General features: G+C 44.3%; 2 protein-coding genes across 4 annotated transcripts in view; one reads left to right on the top strand and one right to left on the bottom strand.

The window, feature by feature from the left end:
* LOC136457415 (uncharacterized) overlaps nt 1–8,531 on the top strand; it is a 30,154-nt gene extending 21,623 nt beyond the window's left edge. For 2 of the 3 annotated variants that reach the window (XM_066457442.1, XM_066457441.1), the window contains 2 exons: nt 7,195–7,523; nt 7,724–8,531. In XM_066457442.1, coding sequence (XP_066313539.1) covers nt 7,215–7,523; nt 7,724–8,215 — 801 coding nt within the window. In that variant the 5' untranslated portion in view covers nt 7,195–7,214 and the 3' untranslated portion in view covers nt 8,216–8,531. Of the gene's footprint in view, nt 1–7,194; nt 7,524–7,673 lie in introns of all 3 variants that reach the window. The other variant, XM_066457443.1, reaches the window with a different exon arrangement.
* A 2,060-nt stretch (nt 8,532–10,591) lies between these two features.
* On the bottom strand, nt 10,592–19,827 carry LOC136461519 (FRIGIDA-like protein 3). Its single transcript, XM_066460783.1, has 4 exons — nt 19,695–19,827; nt 18,335–19,369; nt 12,974–13,143; nt 10,592–11,233 (listed from the first exon to the last, which is right to left on the bottom strand). Exons 2-4 carry the CDS (start codon nt 19,347–19,349, stop codon nt 10,820–10,822), a joined length of 1,599 nt encoding a protein of 532 aa, XP_066316880.1. The 5' UTR covers nt 19,350–19,369; nt 19,695–19,827; the 3' UTR covers nt 10,592–10,819.
* Between the last annotated feature and the right edge of the window lie 3,081 nt (nt 19,828–22,908).

Raw genomic sequence — 22,908 nt, 5'->3', positions numbered from 1 at the left:
CACCTCAGTCTCTAGCCTGCCTTCGGATGGCCTCTCTGACCAGAAGGCCTAGCCAAGGCACTACTTCTGACTCTGACCCGCGTCTCCAACCGGGGATGTGTCAAACCCCTGCTCATGGCTCTTCTCCGATTGGCATGATCAGAGCCGACTGGGACCAACCGATCGGGGACGCCCGCTCGAAAAGGACTAGGGAACAAACAGAGAAAGCAAGGTAGGGCGCACAAGTCAAACCACAACACCAGGGACCATACCCTATGCACCTACAAAAATAGTACTTTGCAACCTCCCTAGCACAACAGAGCCCAAACAGTGTTGTAGGCGCCAACATTGTTTCTACAATATTGTGGCCGCTGTTCACTCCCATACGGTATGGCTCCCCCCACACGCCTCTAGGCATCGACAGTGTTGTGGGCGCCGGCATTTACCGTACCGAATGAACATGGTGAAACTCCTCACATGCCTCTAGGCATCAACAGTATAGCAGGTACCAACATCTGCCATACCCAAACAAGACGACGCAATCTCCCACGTGCATCTGACATCCAACAGTGTTGTGGGTGCCTACCATAATCTTGTACCCGCCGGCGTGGGCAACAAGGCTTAGGCTACATTTGGTGACGCTCTCAGTGGCTCTGGCTCCGCTACGCTTGCACTATTTGGTCCTGTGCGTCACTGTGCGCTGCCTTCAAAAGGCTTTGGCTCCGCTTGCCACTAGACATGAACCCGAGGAGCTAGGTTTTGGGTGCTCCGACCGGCTCCGTCATAGTTGAAAGGTCCTTGTTTGGTTTTGGTAATTAAGTGACAACTTAGGTGGACTAATTATGTTTATGTGAGATACACAGGTGATTAGTCCATAGGTACATGTGTGTGAGCAACATATGCCATGAAGGTGAAAATGGCTTGGAGATGTTGCAAAGCTCACACATGTGATGATGAAGGAGTTTATTGCACATGAGACATGACATTGAGTCATGTGATCAAGGTGGAGAAGATCAAGACAAGACTTGGCTTGATGGACCGGTTGCAAGCGTGAAGGGCAAGTCGAAGGCTTTGGAGTGATGGACCGCGTGGCGGTGAAGCTTGAGCAAGACTTGGCACCGATAGACGATGGCAACGGTGAAGAGCAAGTAGAGTCAAGATCAATGAACCAATATGATCATGTGATGATATGAAATGGATCATATCATTGTTGATCATGTTGGTGCATGTGTTGCATCGACATTGAAGGAGATGGAATGGAATGCGCAAGGCAAAGGTATAACCTAGGGCATTTTATTTCACCGGTCATAGGTGTGTAGAGAAGTTTATGACCGGGTTTAGGATAGATGGCCGTACTATCAAGAGGGGCAAACTTGTTTGCATATCGGTCATCTAGTGCCACTCGAGTGATCTAACTTTGCATTGTCGCTAGGATCGAGTGGCGTGGCAAGTTGAGTGGCTAACATCCTTTGGGAAATGATTGTGAAAATGCTAACACACATAACACATGGTGGTGTACACTTGGTGGTGTTGGCACATTTACAAAGGAGGTGGTGTTTGCAGGGGAAAATGGAATGCCTATTTTCTATTGCGCCGGATGCAAATTCTTGTGTTAGCACACTTGAGCAAGGGTGAAGAGAATGGAGGTAATGCCAGCGTCGGTCAAGTGACCGGACGCTGGATCCAAAAGCACCGGACGCTGACTGCCTGCGTCCGGTCGCGCTGATGTGGAATGTAGCAGTAGCTGGAGAGTGACCGGACGCTGGTGCTGCGTCCGATCGGGTTCGACCGGACACGTCTGGTCATGCTCGGGAGCTTACTGGAAACGACCAGATGTTGAGGGTCCAGCGTCCGGTCAGTTGAAGCTGCTGCATCCGGTCAAGTCAAGTGACCGTTGGAACCGGGACACATGGCCATCTGCGGGCGACCGGACGCTGAGGTCCAGCATCCGATCAACACGACCGGAGCGTCCGGTCGGCCCGACCATTGCCCAGTGAAGGGGTAACGGCTAGTTTAGCCCTTGGGGCTATAAATAGAAGTGGCCTTCGGCCATGGCTGGTGTGGAGCACCTTGGGGGACTTTGTGTCCATGCTTGAGAGTACTTAGGAGCCCTCCATCTCACACATACTTGATAGTGATCATCCGATTGTGTGAGTGAGCGATTCTAGTGCGATTGCATCATGAGGTTGCATCAAGTGGCACTAGGTGATAGAGTTGCAAGCTGGTGGTGCTTGTTACTCTTGGAGGTTGCCACCTCCTAGACGGCTTGGTGGTGGTCTCCGTCGAAGCGCGCAAGAAGCTTGTGCGGCACTCCAGAGAAGTACTTGTGAGGGGCATTATGCTCGCCCCGCAGGAGCCACGAAGAGAAACTCTAGTAAAGTGTGTCATTGAGCTACCCTCACTTTCGGGGTAGGTTCTTGTGGTGCCTGACGTACGGGCTTAGCGGGTGATGCTAATTAGACGCCAAACCACCAAGTGAGCGGTCAACACAACGGGGACTAGCGTGTTGGCAAACACGTGAACCTCGGGAGAAAAATCATCATGTCAACCTTGTTCTTCCCGTTGGTTTGCATCCCCATTACACAAGCTTGCAATTACTTTTATACATATTAAGCTTGTGTAGTTGCTCTTGTAATTAGATAGCTTGTGTAGCTTGCTAATTACCTTCTTGCTTGTGTAGCATAGAAGTAGGTCCCTTGCGTGGCTAATTTGGTTTTAGTAACCTTGTTAGTCACACTGCTTAGTTTGTGTAGCTAAGTATTTGCGCTCTCTAATTAGGCATTGGTTGCCTTGTTATTGAGCATTGCTAGTGAGCATCGTTAGCTTTGTGCTTTTGCTTACTAGCATGTGTAGGAGCTCCCTTGTTGCTTAAAGTACTAGTGGTATAGGTTTGTGTAACCTTGCTCCTAGAATTGTTTAGGAGAGCTCTAACTAGCCCGACACTTTTGTTGCATAATTGTTATCTTTGCAAGGTGCTAGTGAACATATATAGTGGGGTATAGTCTTGGCTAGCCGATAGTTTTAATTCCGCATTTGTATCGGTTAGCCGACACGATTAATTTTATAAAAGACTATTCACCCCCCCCCCTCTAGTCCGCCATCTCGACCCTTCAACATTGCAGCTACAGTGTAGGAGCCGGTGTCGGCCGGAGCCCCTCCAAACACAGCCTTAGAAGCATACGTACTCTCTCCCTCTCACTTGTAAGGCCATCCCCTTCATCTATAAAAGGCGATGCGCTCTCTCCCAACATTCAGGTTCATTCAAGTAATTCCAGATTGATCAGATTGATCAAGTTCACTAGTTCACAACCATAGAACCGCCAGGTTCAAACCTCAAGCACATGCTTGAACACTTAGCTCATAGCAGGGTTCCCGTCACTCTTGGCCCTTCCGACCGGACCTCTTGAACCCCTATCTTTCTCCTTCTCGTTTGTAACCCCACTGCAAACTTTGAGCACCTGGGCTCAGGAATAAAGTCATTGACTGACTCAAACTGGATGTAGGGTACATTGCCTGAACCAGTATAAACCCTATGTCATTGAGTGCTAGGCCACCTCTAATCACAACGTATGGCAAAACTATAAATATTTACTTGTTGGTCACTTTCTGCACCGACACATACCTTTTGGAAGATCGGGCCTTGTCTACATCACTTGGCCATAAGGTATAGGTGTGTAGAGGATGATGGCGGTGGTGTCGGTGAAGATGATGAAGAGTCAATCACAATAGCGGCCACCTACTTGTTGTCACTATCATCATCGGATGAGCAACTTGATGAATCAATGTCCGTCAGCCAATCACCGATGATGTATGTCTTGCCATTTTTCTTCTTCTTGTGGAAGCCCTTCTTGCCATCCTTCTTCTTGTATGGCTTGTTTTTCTTCTTCTCATCTTCATCTTCATCACTTGAGTCATCTTTCTTGCCCTTGTTCTTCTTCTTGTATTTGTCTTTCTTAGGCTTGGGGGCATTGATGCACTAGATGACCAAGTTCTCCATAATTATAGCAATCCATCTTGGAGATTAGCTTCCTTATAGTGCTAGTGAAGAACTTCTTTTTCTTGCCATCAAACTTGACGCCATTCTTATTGAGCTTCTTTAGCATCTTGGCAGTTCTTCTCACCTTGAGAGCAAGACTTGCATCATCAATTTGATCATCACTTGAGCTCTCATACTCAATTCTTGCTTTGCCCTTCTCTTGACTAGCCTTGAATGCCAAGTCCTTGTCTTTCTTCTTGGTAGAGGATGAGTCATCTTGTGGTATAATGTGCATGTATATCTCATGAGTGTTGATCTTTCCCAAGATTTGAGTTGGTGTAGAAGTGAAAAGATCACCTTGATGAAGCACGGTCACAATATGCCCATATTTGTCAATGGGGAGGACACTCAAGATTTTTCTTACAACATTGGATGATTGCATTTGTGTAAGTCTAAGCCCATTGACTTCCTCTACAAGAACATTTAAGCGTGAGTATATTTCATTAGCACTTTCTTTCGAAAGCATCTCAAATGAATTAAGACTTTTCATAACAAGATGATATCGTTCCTCATGCTCGCTCTTAGTTCCCTCATGGAGCGCACAAATATCTGACTATAGTGCATGGGCGTCTTTGTGGTTCCTCACCCGGTTAAACACATCTTTGCAAAGGCCTCTAAAGATGGTGTTTCTAGCCTCTATATTCCATTTTTTGTAATTCACTTCATCGCCTTGAAGGTGCATGGGATCCCTAGGTTTTGGGAAACCTTGAGAGGCGGCTCTAAGAATTTCAACATCTAAAGCTTCTAAATACGCCTCCATGCAGATTTTCTAATAAGGAAAATCATCTCCCTCAAAGATAGGAGGAGGTCCATCCTTGTGAGACATCTTTCTCTAGGCGGTTAAGCCTAAATACGTGAGCACGAGGCTCCGATACCAATTGAAAGGATTAAGATGCCCAAGAGAGGGGGTGAATTGGGCTAATTCTAAAATTCTTTGTAATAATTAAACCCTACACTTAGCCCACTTCACTCCTTGTGCCTATAATGTGATTCTAATGATCTACCATACAAAAGTTTAGCACCCTAAGTTCTAATCCTACTCTAGCATGGCAATTCTAAGAATGTAAAGACAAGAATTGAAATGCTCAAAAGTTAATGCTTAAAGTAAAGAGAGGAGAAGGAACACGGCGATGTTTTACCGAGGTATCGAAGAGTCACCACTCCCCACTAGTCCTTGTTGGAGCACCCGCATAAGGGTGTAGCTCCCCCTTGATCCACGCAAGGATCAAGTGCTCTCTATGGGTTGATTCTTCAACACTCCGTCGTGGTGCATCACCCACAACCGCTCACAACTTAAGTTGAGTCATCCACAAGCTCCGCTGGATGATCACCAAACTCTCAATCACCACCAAGCCGTCTAGGTGATGGTGATCACCAAGAGTAACAAGTAAGAACTCTCACTTGACCACAACAATCCTAATGAGATGGGTGGATGCACACTTGCTACTCTCTTTTCACTAATGAGGCCTTAATCTTGGATTCTCAAATCTCAATCACCTCACTAAGCTCTTGCTCTCCTTGGCACTCTCAAGGGTGTTTCTCAGCTGTTGAAATGGGCAAGAGTACTCCCTTGAATGAATAGAGAAAGTATTTATACCTCCCTCATTCAAAATGAACCGTTATGTGCCTGAGTCGGCATTCTACGGGTGACCGGATGCTCTGATCAGTTCTCCCCGCCATAGAGCCGTTAAGTTGTGATCGGACTCTGACCTGCGTCCTGCGTCCAGTCAGCACTGACCGGACGCGTCTGATCATGAAAACTGCTCTGTAGAACCTTACTGATGTTGACCGGACGCTGGAGCCCAAAGTCCGGTCACTTTGCTGTTCAGCGTCCGGTTAGTAACCAGAACCTGACCAGCATCCGGTCAGTACTAACCGGACGCGTCCGCTCAGGATTCTCCCTCTCTGGAACCTTACTAGAGTTGACCGGACTCTGGCACTCAACGTCCGATCACATTTCACTCAGCGTCCGGTCACATCCAGACGACTTCACTTGATCAAATGAACTGATCGAACTCTACTATCAGTGTCCGGTCACACCGAGACCAGTGTCCGGTCAACATTTGACCCTCCATTCACTTCCAACTCGAAATCATATGTGAATGAAGTTTTCTCTAATTGATCTAAGGGCTGCTTCGGAGCTACCTAGTGCTAGATTTGACAAGTGTGCACCATACCTAACCCACTAGACTCACCTAGGTCAAGCTACTAGTCCATACCCCCCTTAATAGTACGACCAAAGGAAAAACAAAGTCTGAAACTACTCTAAGTGTCTCTTCAATACCAAACGACACTTAGAACTAGTCCATCCTTAACATTGTTGTCCATCCTTTGAAAACCAAAATGATTTCTATCGTAGGGGCATGACAACTATGATTGCCTAATCAATTGTCATTACCATGACCTGACTTAATTGCATCTGCAAAACACACGTTAGTCATAGTAATCTTGTATTGTCATTAATCACCGAAACCCAACTAGGGGCCTATATGGTTTTAGGCATTATGTTAACTTTGGTTGTAGGGAAGTTCTATTTGGCCGATGATGGATATGCCACTAGGCCAGGCATATTACCGCCCTACCGTGGAGTTCGCTATCACCTAAAAGAGTTTCACGGAGCCCAAGACCCAAAATATCCAAAAGAGCTTTTCAATCACCGTCATTCCCAACTTAGGACAACAGTTGAACGAGCATTTGGTGCTCTCAAGAATCGCTTCAAGATTCTTAGCAACAAGCCATTCATACCCTTGAAGTCACAGGCTAAGGTGGTCATTGCCTGATGTGCCCTTCATAATTGGATACTAGACGATGGACCTGATGAGTTCATATATGATGAGCCAACTTGGTACAATCACCTACCAAGGAGTAAGAATCGTGTCTCCGATCGACAGGCTGATGTACGTGAGTGGGCTACGAAGCGTGATTCAATTGCCCAACAGATGTGGAATGACAGACTTAATAACGATGTTACCATTGACAATTAGTTAGTATTTGCTGCTGTCTTTTGGTTTTGTGTAGTTTGGTGGGTGTGTAATCAACTTTAGACTGTATTGCTGCTTGTACGCGTGTAAATAATATTACTGTTATGCTTAATGGATTACCTTTCTTTCTATCAAACAAAACATTATTTATTATATGTTTAATAATGTTTGTTACTTACTTTTAAAATGTATTCTTAGCATGGGTAAGGAAAAGAAAGATGGGAATGCAGATGTTGGATCTTGTTAGAAGTACAAAACATGGACTGATGACAGCACCGAGTTCATGCTTCAGTGGTATATTGACTACCTCTACGTGGAAGCAACACCACCACCATATGTGCGTAGAAGCTTTAAATGCTAGATTTGGACTTGGAGCTACCACACAACAAGTTGATCGCCATTTTAGGGCATTCAAGGAGAAGTGGAATTGGATAAAAGTAGCTATGGACAAGAGTGGCTATGGTTTTGATGCAAGATCATGCAAGTTCAATATTCACTATTCAGAGAAATCACATTCCAAGCTTGGGGTAAGTGTATCCGCTGCATACATGTATGTTTACTTTTCCATATAATGTGTGTAGACTCCAAGATTACTCGGCTCACTTGTTAATAATTATTGCAACCTAGAAAATACAACTATCTTACTCGACCTATTAAATTTTTCCATCTTATGGAAGAGCTATTTGGAGAATCTGCCAAAGCTAATGGATCCTTGGCTGTTGATCAGTGCACTGTGGATGCTGAAGATGATAATAATAGATCAGGGAGTGAAGTATATACTCCTGAACATGCTGAGAATGATTCAGACACTATTGCTCCTAGATGCCCACCACTTGTAGGCTCTAGTTTCAGCATTAAACGAAAGAATAAGAAGTCGCCTGGGAAGAAGCATGTAAAGGATAAAGCAAAGCGTGCTAGAGCAACAGGGGATGATGAAATAGCTACAAGTATTGTTATGCTTGCCAAATCTATCGCATCAAGTTGCCCTGCAACTACAGATTCGTATGCTGATCTTTGGAAGCGTATTGAGGATATACCTTTCCCACCGAGGGACAAGGTTGACATTGCGACCTACCTTTCAAAGCCGGAGCAGGTTCATTTGCGGAACTACTTGAATGCTGCATCAGACCAGTCATTTGGAACTTGGGTCACTGATTACCTAGGTGCCAAGTATCGTGTTACTGGTGTGGATGATGGTGAGTATGGTAGCTCTATGTGAATATGGATGCTCAGACTTGTGGCAGTGGGTATGCTATGAATATGGTAGTTGTATGTGAATATGGGTGCTGAGACTTGTGGTATTTTGGCCATGCTTCAGGTGGAAAGCATATGGATGCACTGACTAAATTGGTGTTATTTTGGGTATTTTGGACGTGCTTCATGCCGTCAGCATATGAACTTGTTTATATGGTTAGGATTTCAGTATCTCCTTGTATTATTTTAGCACAGTGGATATTATGATGTGGTCTTCTTAGATGAAGATGGATGTATATGATGATCTGTACATGCACATAATATAGTAATATGCTATCTGGACTTAATCTGTGATGCATACCGTGATTATTGTATGGGTTAGGTATTGAATCATGGACCTTGGCATATATATTTTGGCATCAAACCAATCAAGATCCAAAATTTTGGCTGTCCCAGTTTGGCAACCAAATTTGACATGCCCTAGTTTTGGCAGCACAACTTTTGGATCTGATCCAAGGTGGCCCTTAGACTGCCCACAGCGTGCCCTTCCAACCGATGCTGAAATGTTCTCTCTCCTAACCAGGCATCGATTTACACGCTGTGTGAGGCGATGCTGAATAAAAAAAAGCTAGCATCGGTGATTCTACATGCCTCAATGCTTGGTCATTAATATGCAGTTGCATGTGTCTTCTAGGTAGAGTAAAACGAATTGTTTCTTGCATTTTAAATGTTCAGTGGTCCCTACAGAATCGATGCCGAACGCTGTGAGCCGAAACAAGTTCTGGCATCGCATGCAGATAAAAGTTTCAGACCTCGGTAACATTGTGGCTAGTCTTAGCCCCTGAATCCAAACACCGTTCCAAATTTATTGGAACAGCCAACGCTGCACGATCCAGACTTCCAGAGGTACAACGACACATCCTCCATTCCCCAACAGCCGAGCAAGTCATTTCGCTTCGCAGTACCATCTTGTTAGCAGCAGGCGAGGAAGGGAACAGAGGAATCGGAGTTTGGGGAAGGAAGCAGAGCAGAGGACAACGAACAGACGAATCTCGATTCAGTTGGGAAGATAGTTCATGACAATGTTCGTGTCTCTTCTCTCAGACTAACGCCTACTCGAGGGGCAGAGCTGTGCACGCCTCGCTCGCTTGCTCACGCGTGCTGCCACTCTGGGCCGAATAAGCGCATGCTCTTGGTCTTGGGCCTGGGCTCCCGGCCCATTCTTCCATCTACTTCAGCTGTGCCTCAGACTCCTCCTTCTGCCGTGGTTGCCTGATGGTGAATAGGTACGATGCTGACACACCTTCAGGCTCATCGAGTCTATTTCAACACCTGTCAAACTACGGTACGAAGTTTGATTCTAAACGTATTTGTATCATAACAAGCTATATATTTCATTGCAACATAGGAGACGAATACATTTGCTAGTGAAAACCTACTCTCTATGTCCCAAAAATAATATCATTTTTGCTTTTCCATGGGTCAATAAACTTACTGTCCCTGTCATAGAAAGAACACAATTCTCACACATCAAGAAAAAATAGTACATAACAAAAAAAAAGCATATATACTTACTCATTTTATTATCCAACAAATGCTACACTTATAAACTCTGCTTTATTACATTTGACATCTATATAACACGTCTTTTTAGAATACCAACCACGCCTACTCATAAACTAGAGCTGTATTCGTTTTAGAACACTATTGAGTGCTAGAATTGCATTCCTTTTTTAGCACGAATGGAGTATACAACACGGTACTAATTCTTAGAAATTTTGATTTACTCCATATCTAAAGTGTCATTCTCTTTTCGGACGGAGGCAGTACTAACAAATCGATTTACTGTCAAACGGTGACACAGGGACACACGCACGCAGGACTACTCCAAAGAATCTCATCCACGACACGTTTCAAGGCCGCAGCATCTGAGGCCCTATTCGCTTATCTTATAATCCATCTTTTTCAGCTTATTTTTTCAATCGAAACATTATTTTTCTTTCTCAACAAATCAGCCGGAACAGTGTTTCAGCTTATTTTTTCAGCGAAGCAAACGGGGCCTGAGACGACACCTGCGTGAGACGTGCCGACAAGCTTGATAGACCTGTAGTACTCCTGCCTCGGGTCACCGCCGATCACCATGTCGAGTAACAAGCCGTCGCCGTCGCCGTACACCACCTGCGACGTCTCATTTATCAACGATAGTTGTTGCCACTGTGTACTACCACTTCCGCTTCACTTTCAGTCTTTCAGAGCGAGCAGTGACAAAGCTAGAGGAAGTTGAAGGATGGTGCACTTGTACCGTAGAACCATAGACTTGTGTCATAGACGATGCATGTATGGTGAAATTCTAATCAAAATAACTAATTTTCCTGAACACCACCCCCCACAAGACGGCGAATGAAGTACGTAGGGATATCCATCGATAGCTAAATATTAGGAGTAATTTATGTCATGTCATTAGGGCATAAGATTAACAGATTTCACAACAGCCACTCAGAACACACACATTGAGTGGTCCAACTAATTCCAGCTAGGCAAACTAGCAGAGTAACTGATACAACTACAACGAAGGGCAGCAGGTTAAGCTAGATAGTTAGGAAAGAGCACCTGCACCTGGCTGTCTCCATTAGTGGATATACGGGACCTGGTACTGAACTGGGTAGCCATTACCGTAATAAGGTCCGTGGGCAGGTTGCATGGTGTAAGACGCTGAGCTCACCATTGGAGGAAGATGAGCCTCAGCACCATACACAAACTGCCTCTCGTAAGGATTGGAGGGATGCCTCTCTGGGGTTGCTGGGTAGAAGCTCTTGTCAGCAAAGCCTGTAGCACGGTGCGCAAAGGCCGATCCATTGGCACGAGGCCGCTTGGACTGTGGCTTTGCTGCTTCAACAGCCCTCCTCTTGTCTGCCTTTGCTTTCTCTAGCTGCAAAACCCTTTTCTGAAGTGGATCAACAGGGTACTGCTCCTCAAGTTTGTGCTCTTCAATGCATTTAATGACAGATTTCAGTGCAGACAACTCACGTTCATTCATCTCATTCTGAAAACAAAAGTGGCCATTAGTTAACATTAAATACTATGTATTATATGTCAAACATTTAAACAAAGGCATATGCTCACAACCACACATAAAAGAGAATAAAAAAGTAACACGAACTGCCACAGCTAATCGCGGTACTCCCTCCGTCCCAACATAAGTGCACATTTTTGCTTATCTCGCTTATCGAGGAGTCAAACTCTTCTAAAGTTTGACTAAGTATAGAAAATATTTGTATCTCCAAATAAGTTTATAATAAAAGTACATTCCACAATCAATTTAATGATACTTATTACACATCATAGATATTAATACTTTTTTATATATATTTAGTCAAAGTTAGAAAATTTTGACTCCTCGATAGATGTTCGCTTATTTTGGGAGACAGTACCAGATAAAAACTGCAAGAGCAGCTAGCAATTACTAATCTATTGAAAGCAAGCTAAGCTAGCACTCAGCAATCTCGTATATTACTTCTCCACAACCTAACTGAAGCTCTGTGACAGCAAGGTTCAATACCAAATCACTTCAGAATTAATTTGTCCTCTATCAACAGTTGACACAATTCGTCGCCCTTTGGGATCGTCTTCAGCATGTACACCTCAATGTGAGCACAGCTGATCATATCTAGAGGACGCTCAACACCAATGGTGAATATTCGACAAAATCAGCTTACATGGTGCAATTTCATGGATTGATACACTGAGCTAGAGATGAATCAGTGGTACGCTTGCTTGCACATTTTCAATACAGGCAACAAGTTTGGTTTGCATTGAGGACTTGGACCAATGGACAGTTCCCTCACCCTTCGGGCTGGGCTTGTTAAAGTCATTCAGTTGTTGGCAATCCTGGTGGCATGGGAGAACTGGAAGGAACGCAATGCTAGGATTTTTCAGCAACATCATTGCACTCAGGAAAGCTTGATTGCGAAAAACAAGGAGGAAGCAAGGACCTTGTGCCTTCCAGGAGGCAATAGGCTCAATGAGGTTATCTGGAGCAGTCCTGTAGTGGAGGTCTATGACTTTACGCCCCCCCCCCCCCCCCCCCCCCCCCCTTCCTTTTTGAACTTCTATTCCATGTTTAAACTAACTCTTCTTTATTAATATATGCCGGCCATAACTCCTGATCGTTTCAACAAAAAAAATGCAGCAGAGACTTCTTACGGCTAACCAAAACATAAAAAGTACTAGTATTCAGGAGTGATATCAAGTTGTGGTCGCAACATCAGAGCTCTCCACTGAGGGTGTAATGACTGGTCGGCGGTCGCTCTGGCATAATAAGACTATAAAAGGTATGTAAGATGAGAAACAAACTGAGATAACCTTAACATGCTTTCATCATTGTATGCCGGTGTTTCAAGATTTGAATGATTCCAAAATTGTGTGGAGCTAGTTTCAACTTACAACATATAAAGGAGGAAATAAACACATCATTCCCTTTAAAAATATATTGAAAAACATTCCCGAAAGGAAGCAACTATTCTAGCCTGTTTCTTGATAAAATAATTAACCACAGCATGAGAAAGTACTCAAAAAGAAGGCTGAGCGGGGGAAGATTATAGTATGCTAGTCCATTATGCCAATGAGCAAAATACCTTATTAGACTCCTCAGATAGGAAGGAGCCTTCCTAACAAAATTCACAGGTTTTGAAGCTGATGGTTTGGTTATGTACAGGGGCAGTTTTTAAAACTCTACTACAGAAAAAACATTACAAAATTTAAAACTACAATGACTAAAATGTACCTGTGCCCCAGGAGAAACTTTGACATTCCTGGCATGTGACACTTTCTTAACATCCCTCAGATATGCTTTAAGCAGTTGCACTGGTTCAAACTGTTCAGTAAGCTCGAACACATAAGCCAAATTAATTGCATCAATAGGTCTTCCACTTTCCACCAGAACTTCAATGACACCTGGATTTCAAGAAACTGCATTAGTAAACCACTTATGTTGAAAGAGAAAACCTTGTAATATATGAAAACTAAAAATAAAATATAGAAAGGTAAAATTACAGAGGAAAATGGAAAAATAAAAAAAGCAGCAGAGCAGGGAAAAAGCTAACATGAAAAAGCAATGGTGAATACATTGCTAGGCTTGTAACTGAGAAAGATACAAGACGACAACATACTCTGCAATCAAACTTTCCTTGTCATACTAGAAAGGAATATTTCACATTTGTAGAGAACTATGATGCACCCACACTTCACTTTGTCACCATATCGGTGTCCAATGCTGCATTAAACACAGATACGCTGCCAACACATATCTACAGACTTTCGAATAATTAAAGCCCAAAAATAAGAAATTTTATTAACAGACACTTCAGCAACATGGCCAGCTTGACAAGCAACCCCTCCTCCCTGGACAACCCTGATCCCCACACCTCATTACACTCGCCCCCACACTCAACTGCACCTGCAGGTAGACGCCACGGCATCTCTGGTCTCTAGCTCGATTCAAGAACTCCCCTCCTCGTATCGACACAAGACTGCTGCTCCTCCACAATTTGGCTTGGCCCCTTGATTCCTTGCAGATTCCCATTTATAGGATTGGTGAGGTCCTTTTCATCCTCCCAAATGCCAATGTGTTTCTATCCCCCATTCTTCTCATTTGTCTTCTAGATCTTGAGTGCTTAATTATTTCTTTTCTTATTTGTTCGTTTTTTCTTGCTAAGATAATCCAATATACAAAGTGATCGAATAGAGGGGCAGAATAATGGAAGGCTCAGCTCAGGGCTATTTTGTGGTGCCATGTTGAGGTTCAAGATAGGGTGATGAGGCAGGAGGAAATGTGAAGCAGTGTTATCAGATCGGACTAATCAAGATTAGTCATCCTTATCATAACATAGGGCACAATAAGGGTCTTCGATACGATTACCTCAACTAGAAAACTAGTGGTCCGACTAATTAGTCATCCGATCAGGCCATCTGGACGACTAGTTAGGCCAGCCCAAGAAATTTGTATGGTGGAAAGAAGTTGGCCCACCCTTAGCTGGCCCATTAATATATATATATATATATATATATATATATATATATATATATATATATATATATATATATATATATATTGTATGTATGTATGCTGTGAAGAGAGGAGGGTATGGGTTCTTTCTTTATCTTTACAATTTTACAGAACACAAAGTAGAAGGTTCCTTCTTTGATTAGTATGATACATACTGATTAGTAGTGCCTCTTAGCTGTACTAGTATGTGCTGGGCTCAAGAATCAGGAACAAACATTATGTGCTGCACTAGTATCTAAACTATAGGTTACACAATGCCTTCATGGCGCCTAGAATGTGCGTAAGGCGTCGCCTAGGTGTTGTGAGGGGGGTAGGACACAGTGCCTCGCCACAGCGCCTCAAAAACCATGTACTCCGTATTTAGTTATTTACTGTGACATCCGGCCCAGTTTGGAATTTGGCCCATAGTGGCCCATGTGCATGTTAATGAGATATTGTGGAGAGTTTAGTCCCACCTTGGTTGTTAAAGGTGGGATAGACCAACATATAAGGCTTCTAGAGTCCATCCCACCATCCCCGCGTTAATCCTTTTACGCGAAGCGAGGACGAAAGCGTAATGGGGTGGTGGTAGGTGTGGTTCACTCAGTGTGCAGAGTGGATCTGAGCCGTTTGGACTCTAGGGCGTTACATTTACAGGCTTGTCTTTCAACGTTGCAGGAAATCCACACTACGGTACTAAACTATCAGGATTCATATACCTTTGCCCCCAGCATTAGTATTTCTGGATACATCCCTCCTGGATATAACAGGTTGAGGACTACCTTTCTTCAAAGGCAAAGGGCTCACATCAAAATCTTACTGGATAGGACTAGGAGCACATGTTCTAAAAAGGGTATGGCCATTTGTTCAGATGGATGGACAGATGCACAGATCGGCCACCCATCAACTTTCTTGAAACTTCTGAGGGTGTAACTATGTTTTTGCAAGCTCTCAATTGTGAAGATGTAAGTCAAAGGACTACAAAGCTGAGAAGTTTATCACTGTTATTCAAGTAGGTCCAAGAAATGAGGCCCAAGCCATCACCGACAATGCTGCCAATTCATAAATGTCACTGAAGTATCTCAACTCCTTGTGTTGTGCATACACTTAATCTTGCTCTGAAGAGTATTTGTGCTGCTAAAATGACATGGGCTAATGAAGAACAAATTATCTTTGAAGAGTGTTGTCATGGACGTTGGGGTCGTGGATAACTGGACCATGGCAACATAGGTCGTAGCCTTGATCACTAGGATTGGGGCGAGGTTTTACCCCTCAGCGCCCGATTGTTGAAGGGGGTGAGATTAAGAAGAACAAGGTAGATTACGAACAGGCATATTGTCATTGCTTGCTTGATCATCCTTATTACAGGGAAATAAATAGGCTCTTGGCCTCTAAACTTAGGAGACGCGGTTACCCCTATTTTTAGGCTTGGATCAGCATGCAGCAGCACCACAGCCGCGCCCTTCAATCAGACGGGGTCCTTGGACTGGCCATGATTGCTTGGTCTTCAGGTGCCCATGCATGCAGCCCTCCGGGCACCCATATCACTGTGGGCCCACATGACAAGTGTTAATACATGGAATGATGCTAGCAATGTTTACTGAGTTTAGCACGCTGAAGTGACTTTCTATTTCCTACATTGGATAGGCGTGAACTGTAATGTACTTTTTTTGGGTGGGTGGGTGGTGGGGAGGGGGGGAGCTCTTGCCCCTCTTCCTTCCTAATACTCAATATAATTATACGCAGCTCTCCTGTGTGTTCAAGGGGGGGAAACAGTTACATGCTATTGCTAATACAAGATTTGCCTCAGCTGTGTTAGAGCATCTCCATGAGCACCCAATTTTTTTTCCCAAAACCATTGAGTTTCCCAAGTCGGCAAAAAGTATAGGGAGCACCAAAGAAACGTTTCTCCAACAGTTTCCAATTTTACATCAGGAATCCCGAACTATTTCTAAATCACCCCAACCCCAACCACTTCTATACTTTCTTTCTCTCTTATACATTTGTATCAGAACCCTGTCCTACTTATTCTTTCCCACATCCTTCCACTTTAGATTGGTGTGACGGATACACGCGCGTATTTATCCGCGCACGGGTCGATTTTTCCAAGTGCCAAAAGATTGGGAGGTGGGATTGGGAGTTGCTGGAGATGTATTTTTTTCAATCTTGCCAAAAATCATGGATTGGGAGATTGTTTTGGGAACTCTTGGAGATGCTCTTATGCTGAAGTGGTTTTGTATGGTCACCAGGCTCTTTGACAAATGGTGATTAGTTATATGTGGGAGACCTGCAATGATGATCAAGATGGGCCAACTCAATTTATGAGTATTTAGTATGGACTTGTGGCACAATGTGAATTACATTGTTAAATTCACTGTGCCAATCTATGAAATGCTACAAGCAGCGGACACTGACACACTGTGGCACCGTGCCATCACTGATTTGATTTGTAAGATGTAGGATACAATGATTGAGAATGTGAAAAAAGCTATCTACAATCATGAAGGGAAGGCAGTGAAGGGTCCCATTTTTACAATGTTGTTACAGCATATCGGTTGATCGATGGGCTAAAGGTAACACTCCACTCCACTGCTCCCCTCGTATGGGCTTCATCTCATAACGAAAACACCTTACCTCCAACCAGTTCACATGTCCCCTCGTATGGGCTCTGTCGTGGGCTCATGGCCACACCAGGAATTGGAGGCTGGCGACTGCCTCCCGCTCCCTACGCGGCTACGCCAATGAAAAGGTGTCGCGTGTTTCCAGCACGGTTTGGCACACACTCCATCATAGTTATTTGAATCTGTTACTGGTGTCAAAATTTTATAATTTGATACTTTCTCTTGATGAACCAGAGAGATGAGACGGCATCTTTTGAAGAGGCAGAGAACACTCTTGGAAGACAGCTGAAAATATCTAGGAGATTTATGCTCTCCCACTGTCCAAATGTCTTCTATTTAAATTAAAACTTGGGTTCGTAATGTAACTTAAGTTGAACTCCCATTCTTTACTGTTTGGCTGTTTGCTATTTGCTTGTTAATGGTTGTTTGAAGTTAAATTGCCTATTTAAACCCTAAGCTATCTCTGTTTGAACTTCATTGATGTGTAAATGCGTTAATGGTTACTACCCTGTATTGTTAGTTTGTTAAAAAACAAATGTGCTGACTGCTCATCATGCTATTTCTTTGTCTAGGTGAATGGAGAAACTGCAAGGAGGTGAGGATTACAGGTACATTTACTTAGCTTTGCACTTTACAATATGCACACAAATATTAGTAATTATAAAATGCATTGCCTTGTGTCAGCAATTTTGGGAAAAATAGTGAATCGCCTTGTAATCAGTGCATCATGGATAAAGAACATCTTCAAAAGCAACTGTACACCAATATGTGAAACGATAAACTAGAAATATTTAATTTTTGTGTATGAAATCTCAAATCTATAAAAGAATAGAAAGGACAAAAGATAAGTTGGCGGGAAAATCAGTGGAAGATGGTTTGAATAAAGCATGGCTTCATTTATTTAAATACATATGATAGAGAAAGAACTGCCATTTAAGAACTTGAGATTCTTCGGTGTGGAATTCAGCAAAACAAAAGCTGTATAGCATAATGAAGTGACCTCAAACAAGACAAGCAAAACAATGGAACACCTTAAGCTCAACTAAAATTCTGAGTATAAATTATAAAGAGATCTGCTCTCAAAGAACAAGTAATCACAATTGTTTAAAATGTTGTGGTCCTATGACCAGATAAGACTATCTTGGCACACTTTACAAACAATAGGCACTTTATTGCAAGAAAACGAATAGCTAGTTTGGAAGTATGCAGCTTATGTGAAGTTTTTGACAGCAAAAGTAATATTGGAATTTTAATCTGTTTTTTTTTTTTTTGTATCCTTGACCAGTATTCACAACATCCACTAACCAGAAAACAAGAAAGTCAAAACTACACAGAAATTAACACCCAAAGTAACATAAGTGTGAAACAATGTCCTATGAATATTTGTCAAGCATTTCAATACACTGAAAGAATACAGATCTTTCACAGATGTTCAATGTTGTTTGAGACAGATAAATCATTAGTCCACCAGAGCACTCACCTGGCATTTTCTGCGACAACCCAAGCAATCGACAAAGTTCAGGTGTCTGACGACGACGGCTGACATATGGAAGCAATTTGCACAGGTCATCTTCATTATATTCAGCAGAAATACCAAAGGTTGCCAGGAGTTGAAGAAATGCATGAGCTTCAAGACAGTTCCCATTACTAGCATCAATGTCAAGATTATCTAACTTGGACTTCCACTCAAAAGCAATCTTTTTTGCTCGCTCTACGATATTAGTTGTAAGCATGCGTCCCTCCGAAGAGAAACAAGTTATTATATCATTAGTTTGCAGCTGTCCAAGTGACTCCATCAACATCAGGCACGTCCTTCTAACACCCAGAAGGTCTCCATCCTTTTTTCCATCTAATACAAGATTATCTCCAGAATAAAAGTCTTCCAGGGAATCCAACACCAGGCCATAAGGATTAGATGTTTTCTTCAGTGCACTGGGAATTTCCTCACGGATGGCTGCCAAGTTCTTCCTGTTGTCAGATATGAACTTATGAAGCCCCTTCACATTCATTTCCTCACAGAGTGAGGCAAGCTCAGAACGAGGCCTCACTGCAGCATTACCATCTTGCAAGTGCACACTCTCTTCAGAAGCCGGTTTAGGCCACTTAACACCAAGATTATCCAGTGCCTTGTTCATTGGATTGATGGCAGGTACAGGTAAGGAAAGCCTGGACTTGCTAAAGATCATAGCTAACGCAGCATCCCTCTTCTCCTGCAACCTCTCCAAAGAGGTCAGTTCCTTGGCCACAACAGCTGCCTCCCGCTGCTCCAGCATCAGATCTGATTTTGCGACAGTCTCCTGGAACTCCTCCTCCTGCTCTTTTAGCTCATCAAACTTTTTCTTGAGGGACTGTTCAAGGCCACGAAAGTGGTCTTCAAGCTGCTTCCACTTGAGGTTCATGGAGACAGCGCTCTGGCTCTGAAGCTCAGCAAATGCCTCCTGAAGCTGCTGTATCTTGGAGCTTGTCGATTCCATAAGGGCCGCGACGGACTCCATGTCAGGTATGGCAAATGCTCCTGCAACAAAGAAGACAGCACATCCGAAAGAGGGTATAAATCCAAACAGTAGAAACACCCAAAACCTTACAAATCATATCAATTTCTTGATTAGGGTTCTAAAAAGCGGCGCGGCCGCCTTGGTGGACCAGCGGCTGCTGGCTCCCGCCTTGGCGAGGGCGCGAGGCGACTGGCGAGAGGGGGGGGGGGGGGGGGGGGGGGTGATGGAGCGCCGGCGCTGCGAGGAAGATCGGCCCCGTTGGGTTCACAGCAACCAGCTCCACCGACATATCTCCGCAAAACGCGCTGAGAGAGAGATGGAGGAGCTGAAAAAAGTAGATCTCACCGGCTCCTTCTCCCTTCTCACGCGGGATGGACGCCGCTGCCCCTGGATCCACGCGCTGCGGCTCCTCCTCACGCGCGTAGCCGGCGACGGAGAAGAAGCCCGGCGGCCAGGAACGACGGAGGGAGGAGGGGCGGCGATGAGAGGCGAGACGGCGCGGGAGGCAGGGCGGGAGAGGCGGAGCGGAGGAGGCGGATGCGCGCCGTCGCTCGGCGGCGCGACGGGAGGTGTGGGGTGGTGGTGGTAGTCCGAGCGGGAGCGGTGGGACGGCGGAGAAGAAAGTTCGCGGTGCTCGTGCGCGAGCCGCGGGATCCCGGTGTCCTCTCCCGAGCCGAGAGAGGTGGGTGGTGGGGAAAGAACAAAATAAATATATAATAAGAAAAAAAAACAAGAGTATTATAGATATTTCAGCCTTCTTATGTCTTAGAAGAAGTTACTAAAACAACAGCGACTCCACTTATGAAGTTGCTCATTCAGATGAGTAGAACTAGAGCTGTTTTTTTTTAAGCCGGAGCCCTGCCATACAGGCGCGAAGAAACGGCAGCGGGCTGTAGGCCTTCGCTGGAGCAGTGAAAAGATAACGTGGCATTTAGATCGTGGGAAAGGGGCAATAGAAATGAGAAATAAGGGAAGGTGAATAGCATAAGCTCTTGTTTGGATATCTAGGATGGGACAAGAAATCCTAGCCGGCTTCCTTTTTCGCTGTGGGCGCACTGGTGGGACGGATGGGGAGCGGAGGCTGGGGAGTGCTTGTCACGGTTAGGAGTACAGCAAAGTTCCAGAAAATCCGGAATGTCGACATGCTCGGAATGGATGATGGGACATTTCCAGCCCCAGTTTTTATCTATCTATCTGCCTCACTAATTTCCCGTATTTTTCTTTGCTAAATCCACGATAAGAACGTCTCGGGCTTAGAGGCCCCCTATCCATCGACGCACTAATTCACCGTCTTTTTCTTCGCTAAAAATCCACACAAAAAAACGTCTCTCATTGAGAGGCCACCTATCCATCCATCCACAAAACTGTACCTACAAATAACATTTTTTAAAATAGACTATCCAGATTTATTTTAAACTTTCTCTCTCATTACTCACTTAAATTCAACGGCCAAGATCACGTGTGTCAACCTCTTCCCCCTACCATCCATTCTACTAATTCACCATTTTTTTTCTTTGATAAATCCACACAAAAATAAACGTCACTCGTTGAGAAACTCTATCCATCCACCGATAAAATTATACCTAGAAAAATAACATCTTTAAAACAAACTGTCAACGTCTATTCTAAACCTCCTCTCTCGTTGCTCACTCAAATTCAACGGCCTAGATCATGTGTCTCAACCTCCTCCACCCCTACCATCACCCACGCCCGCGCCCTGCCAACATCTACTGACGCATCAATCAATTCCACGTTAGGTCAGGTGTCCCTTTCATTGATCTCGTGTTTCCTCCGTCGATCGGTTGTGCTCTGTTTCGATCGTCAACTCTGCTCGTATTGTGTGAGACCAGGCCATTGGCCAAGCGGGGCCGGACCGAATTTCTAGTACTGCAACAACAAGTACTGTAGCTACGTAAAACAGTGTAGCTGCGAAGTTTATTATGTTGGATTTTGAGTTCAAGCTAGATCAATGACAAGTAACTTTCGGTTAATCATTTTACGCGAAATGAGAACGAAAGTGCAAGCGAGTTGCTATATAGGTGGGGCTCACCTCTCGATAGAGTGGGCCTGTGCTGTGTGCCGGGCGGGGGTGTTACAAATAGTATCAGAGCTAACTCTCGCGGTTTCACGGATATATGGCTCGGGAGCTCGGACATGTTGCACATGGCTCTACAAGAGCATAGCACTTGGGTCGGGGAGCTAGGAATATGGACATGGGCCAAGAGAGTCGATCCTGAGCATTTGTCCCACTTGGATAGGTTGGTTCGGCTCTCGATAAGGACGTCGAGTCCTCAAGGGTGGGTGGATGTAGCACCGAGTTACTGTAGCACCGAAGTTTACTCGCGTATCGCGAGTTCTAAGTTCACCGAACCAGCTTAAATACATAGGCCAAGGACGCGTAGTAACCTTCGATTAACCGTTTTGCGCGAAGCGAGTACGAAAGCTCAAGCGGGTTGCTACGTAGGTGGGGCCCACCCCTCGGTAGAGTGGGCCTGTGCCGTTTGCGGGGCCTGGGATGTTATAAATGGTATTCAGAGCCAACTCTCGCGGTTTTACGGATGTACGGCTCAGGAGCTCGGACAAATTGTGTATGGCTCTGCAGAAGCATGACACTTGGCCCGGGGAGCTAGGAATATGGACGTGGACCAAGAGAGTCGATTCTGGATATTTGTCCCATTTGGGTAGGCTAGTTCGATAGTTCGTCGAGTCTTCAAGGGTGGGTGGATGTGAGACCCAGGCCATTGGACCAAGTTGGGCCGGACCGAATTATGGCTACTGCAGCACCAAGTACTGTAGCGGTGGCAAACACTGTAGCTGCGAATTTAGAGAGTATTTGGTTCTTTGGTCGCTCCTAAAATTTATGTCACATCGAATATTTAGATACTAATAAGGAGCATTAAATATAGATTAATTACAAAACCAATTACATAGATGGAGGCTAATTTGCGAAATGATTTTTTAAGCCTAATTAATCTAGCATTAGAACATGTTTACTGTAGCACCACGTTGTCAAATCATGAACTAATTAGGCTTAAAAGATTCGTCTCGCAAATTAGTCGCAAGTTGTGCAATTAGTTTCGTAATTAGTCTATATTTAATACTTCATGTATGTGTCCAAACATTCGATGTGACAGGAATTTTAGGAGGCACTGCAGAAACCAAAGAGGGCCTTAGTATAGTGTCATGAGTTCTGAGTTCGCCGAACTAGCTTAAATAGTCAGGCCAAGGACGTGTAGTAACCTTTGGTTAATCGTTTTACGCGAAGCGATGACGAAAACGTAAGCAGGGTGCTACGTAGGTGGGGCTCACCCCTCGGTAAAGTGGGCCTATGCCATGTGTCGAGCCTGGGTGTTACATGTTGCCTGTTTCTATCTCATAAATCAGATTAGATAAATTGAATCAGGCATTTTTAGCGTGGTACTGTCGGGAAAAGAAAAATGCAGCGAACGTCGATTTTGGTTTTGGAAGCGTTAGAATTTGTCATGTAAATTATAAATCTGCATTCATCCTGCATTTCTGCCTCTAATAGGCATAGCGGGATGCACGCAATTGCTGGGGA

The sequence above is a fragment of the Miscanthus floridulus genome, chromosome 6 (assembly GCF_019320115.1).
Source record: "Miscanthus floridulus cultivar M001 chromosome 6, ASM1932011v1, whole genome shotgun sequence".
NCBI lineage: Eukaryota > Viridiplantae > Streptophyta > Magnoliopsida > Poales > Poaceae > Miscanthus > Miscanthus floridulus.
This window is presented reverse-complemented; position numbering and strand designations above follow the sequence as displayed.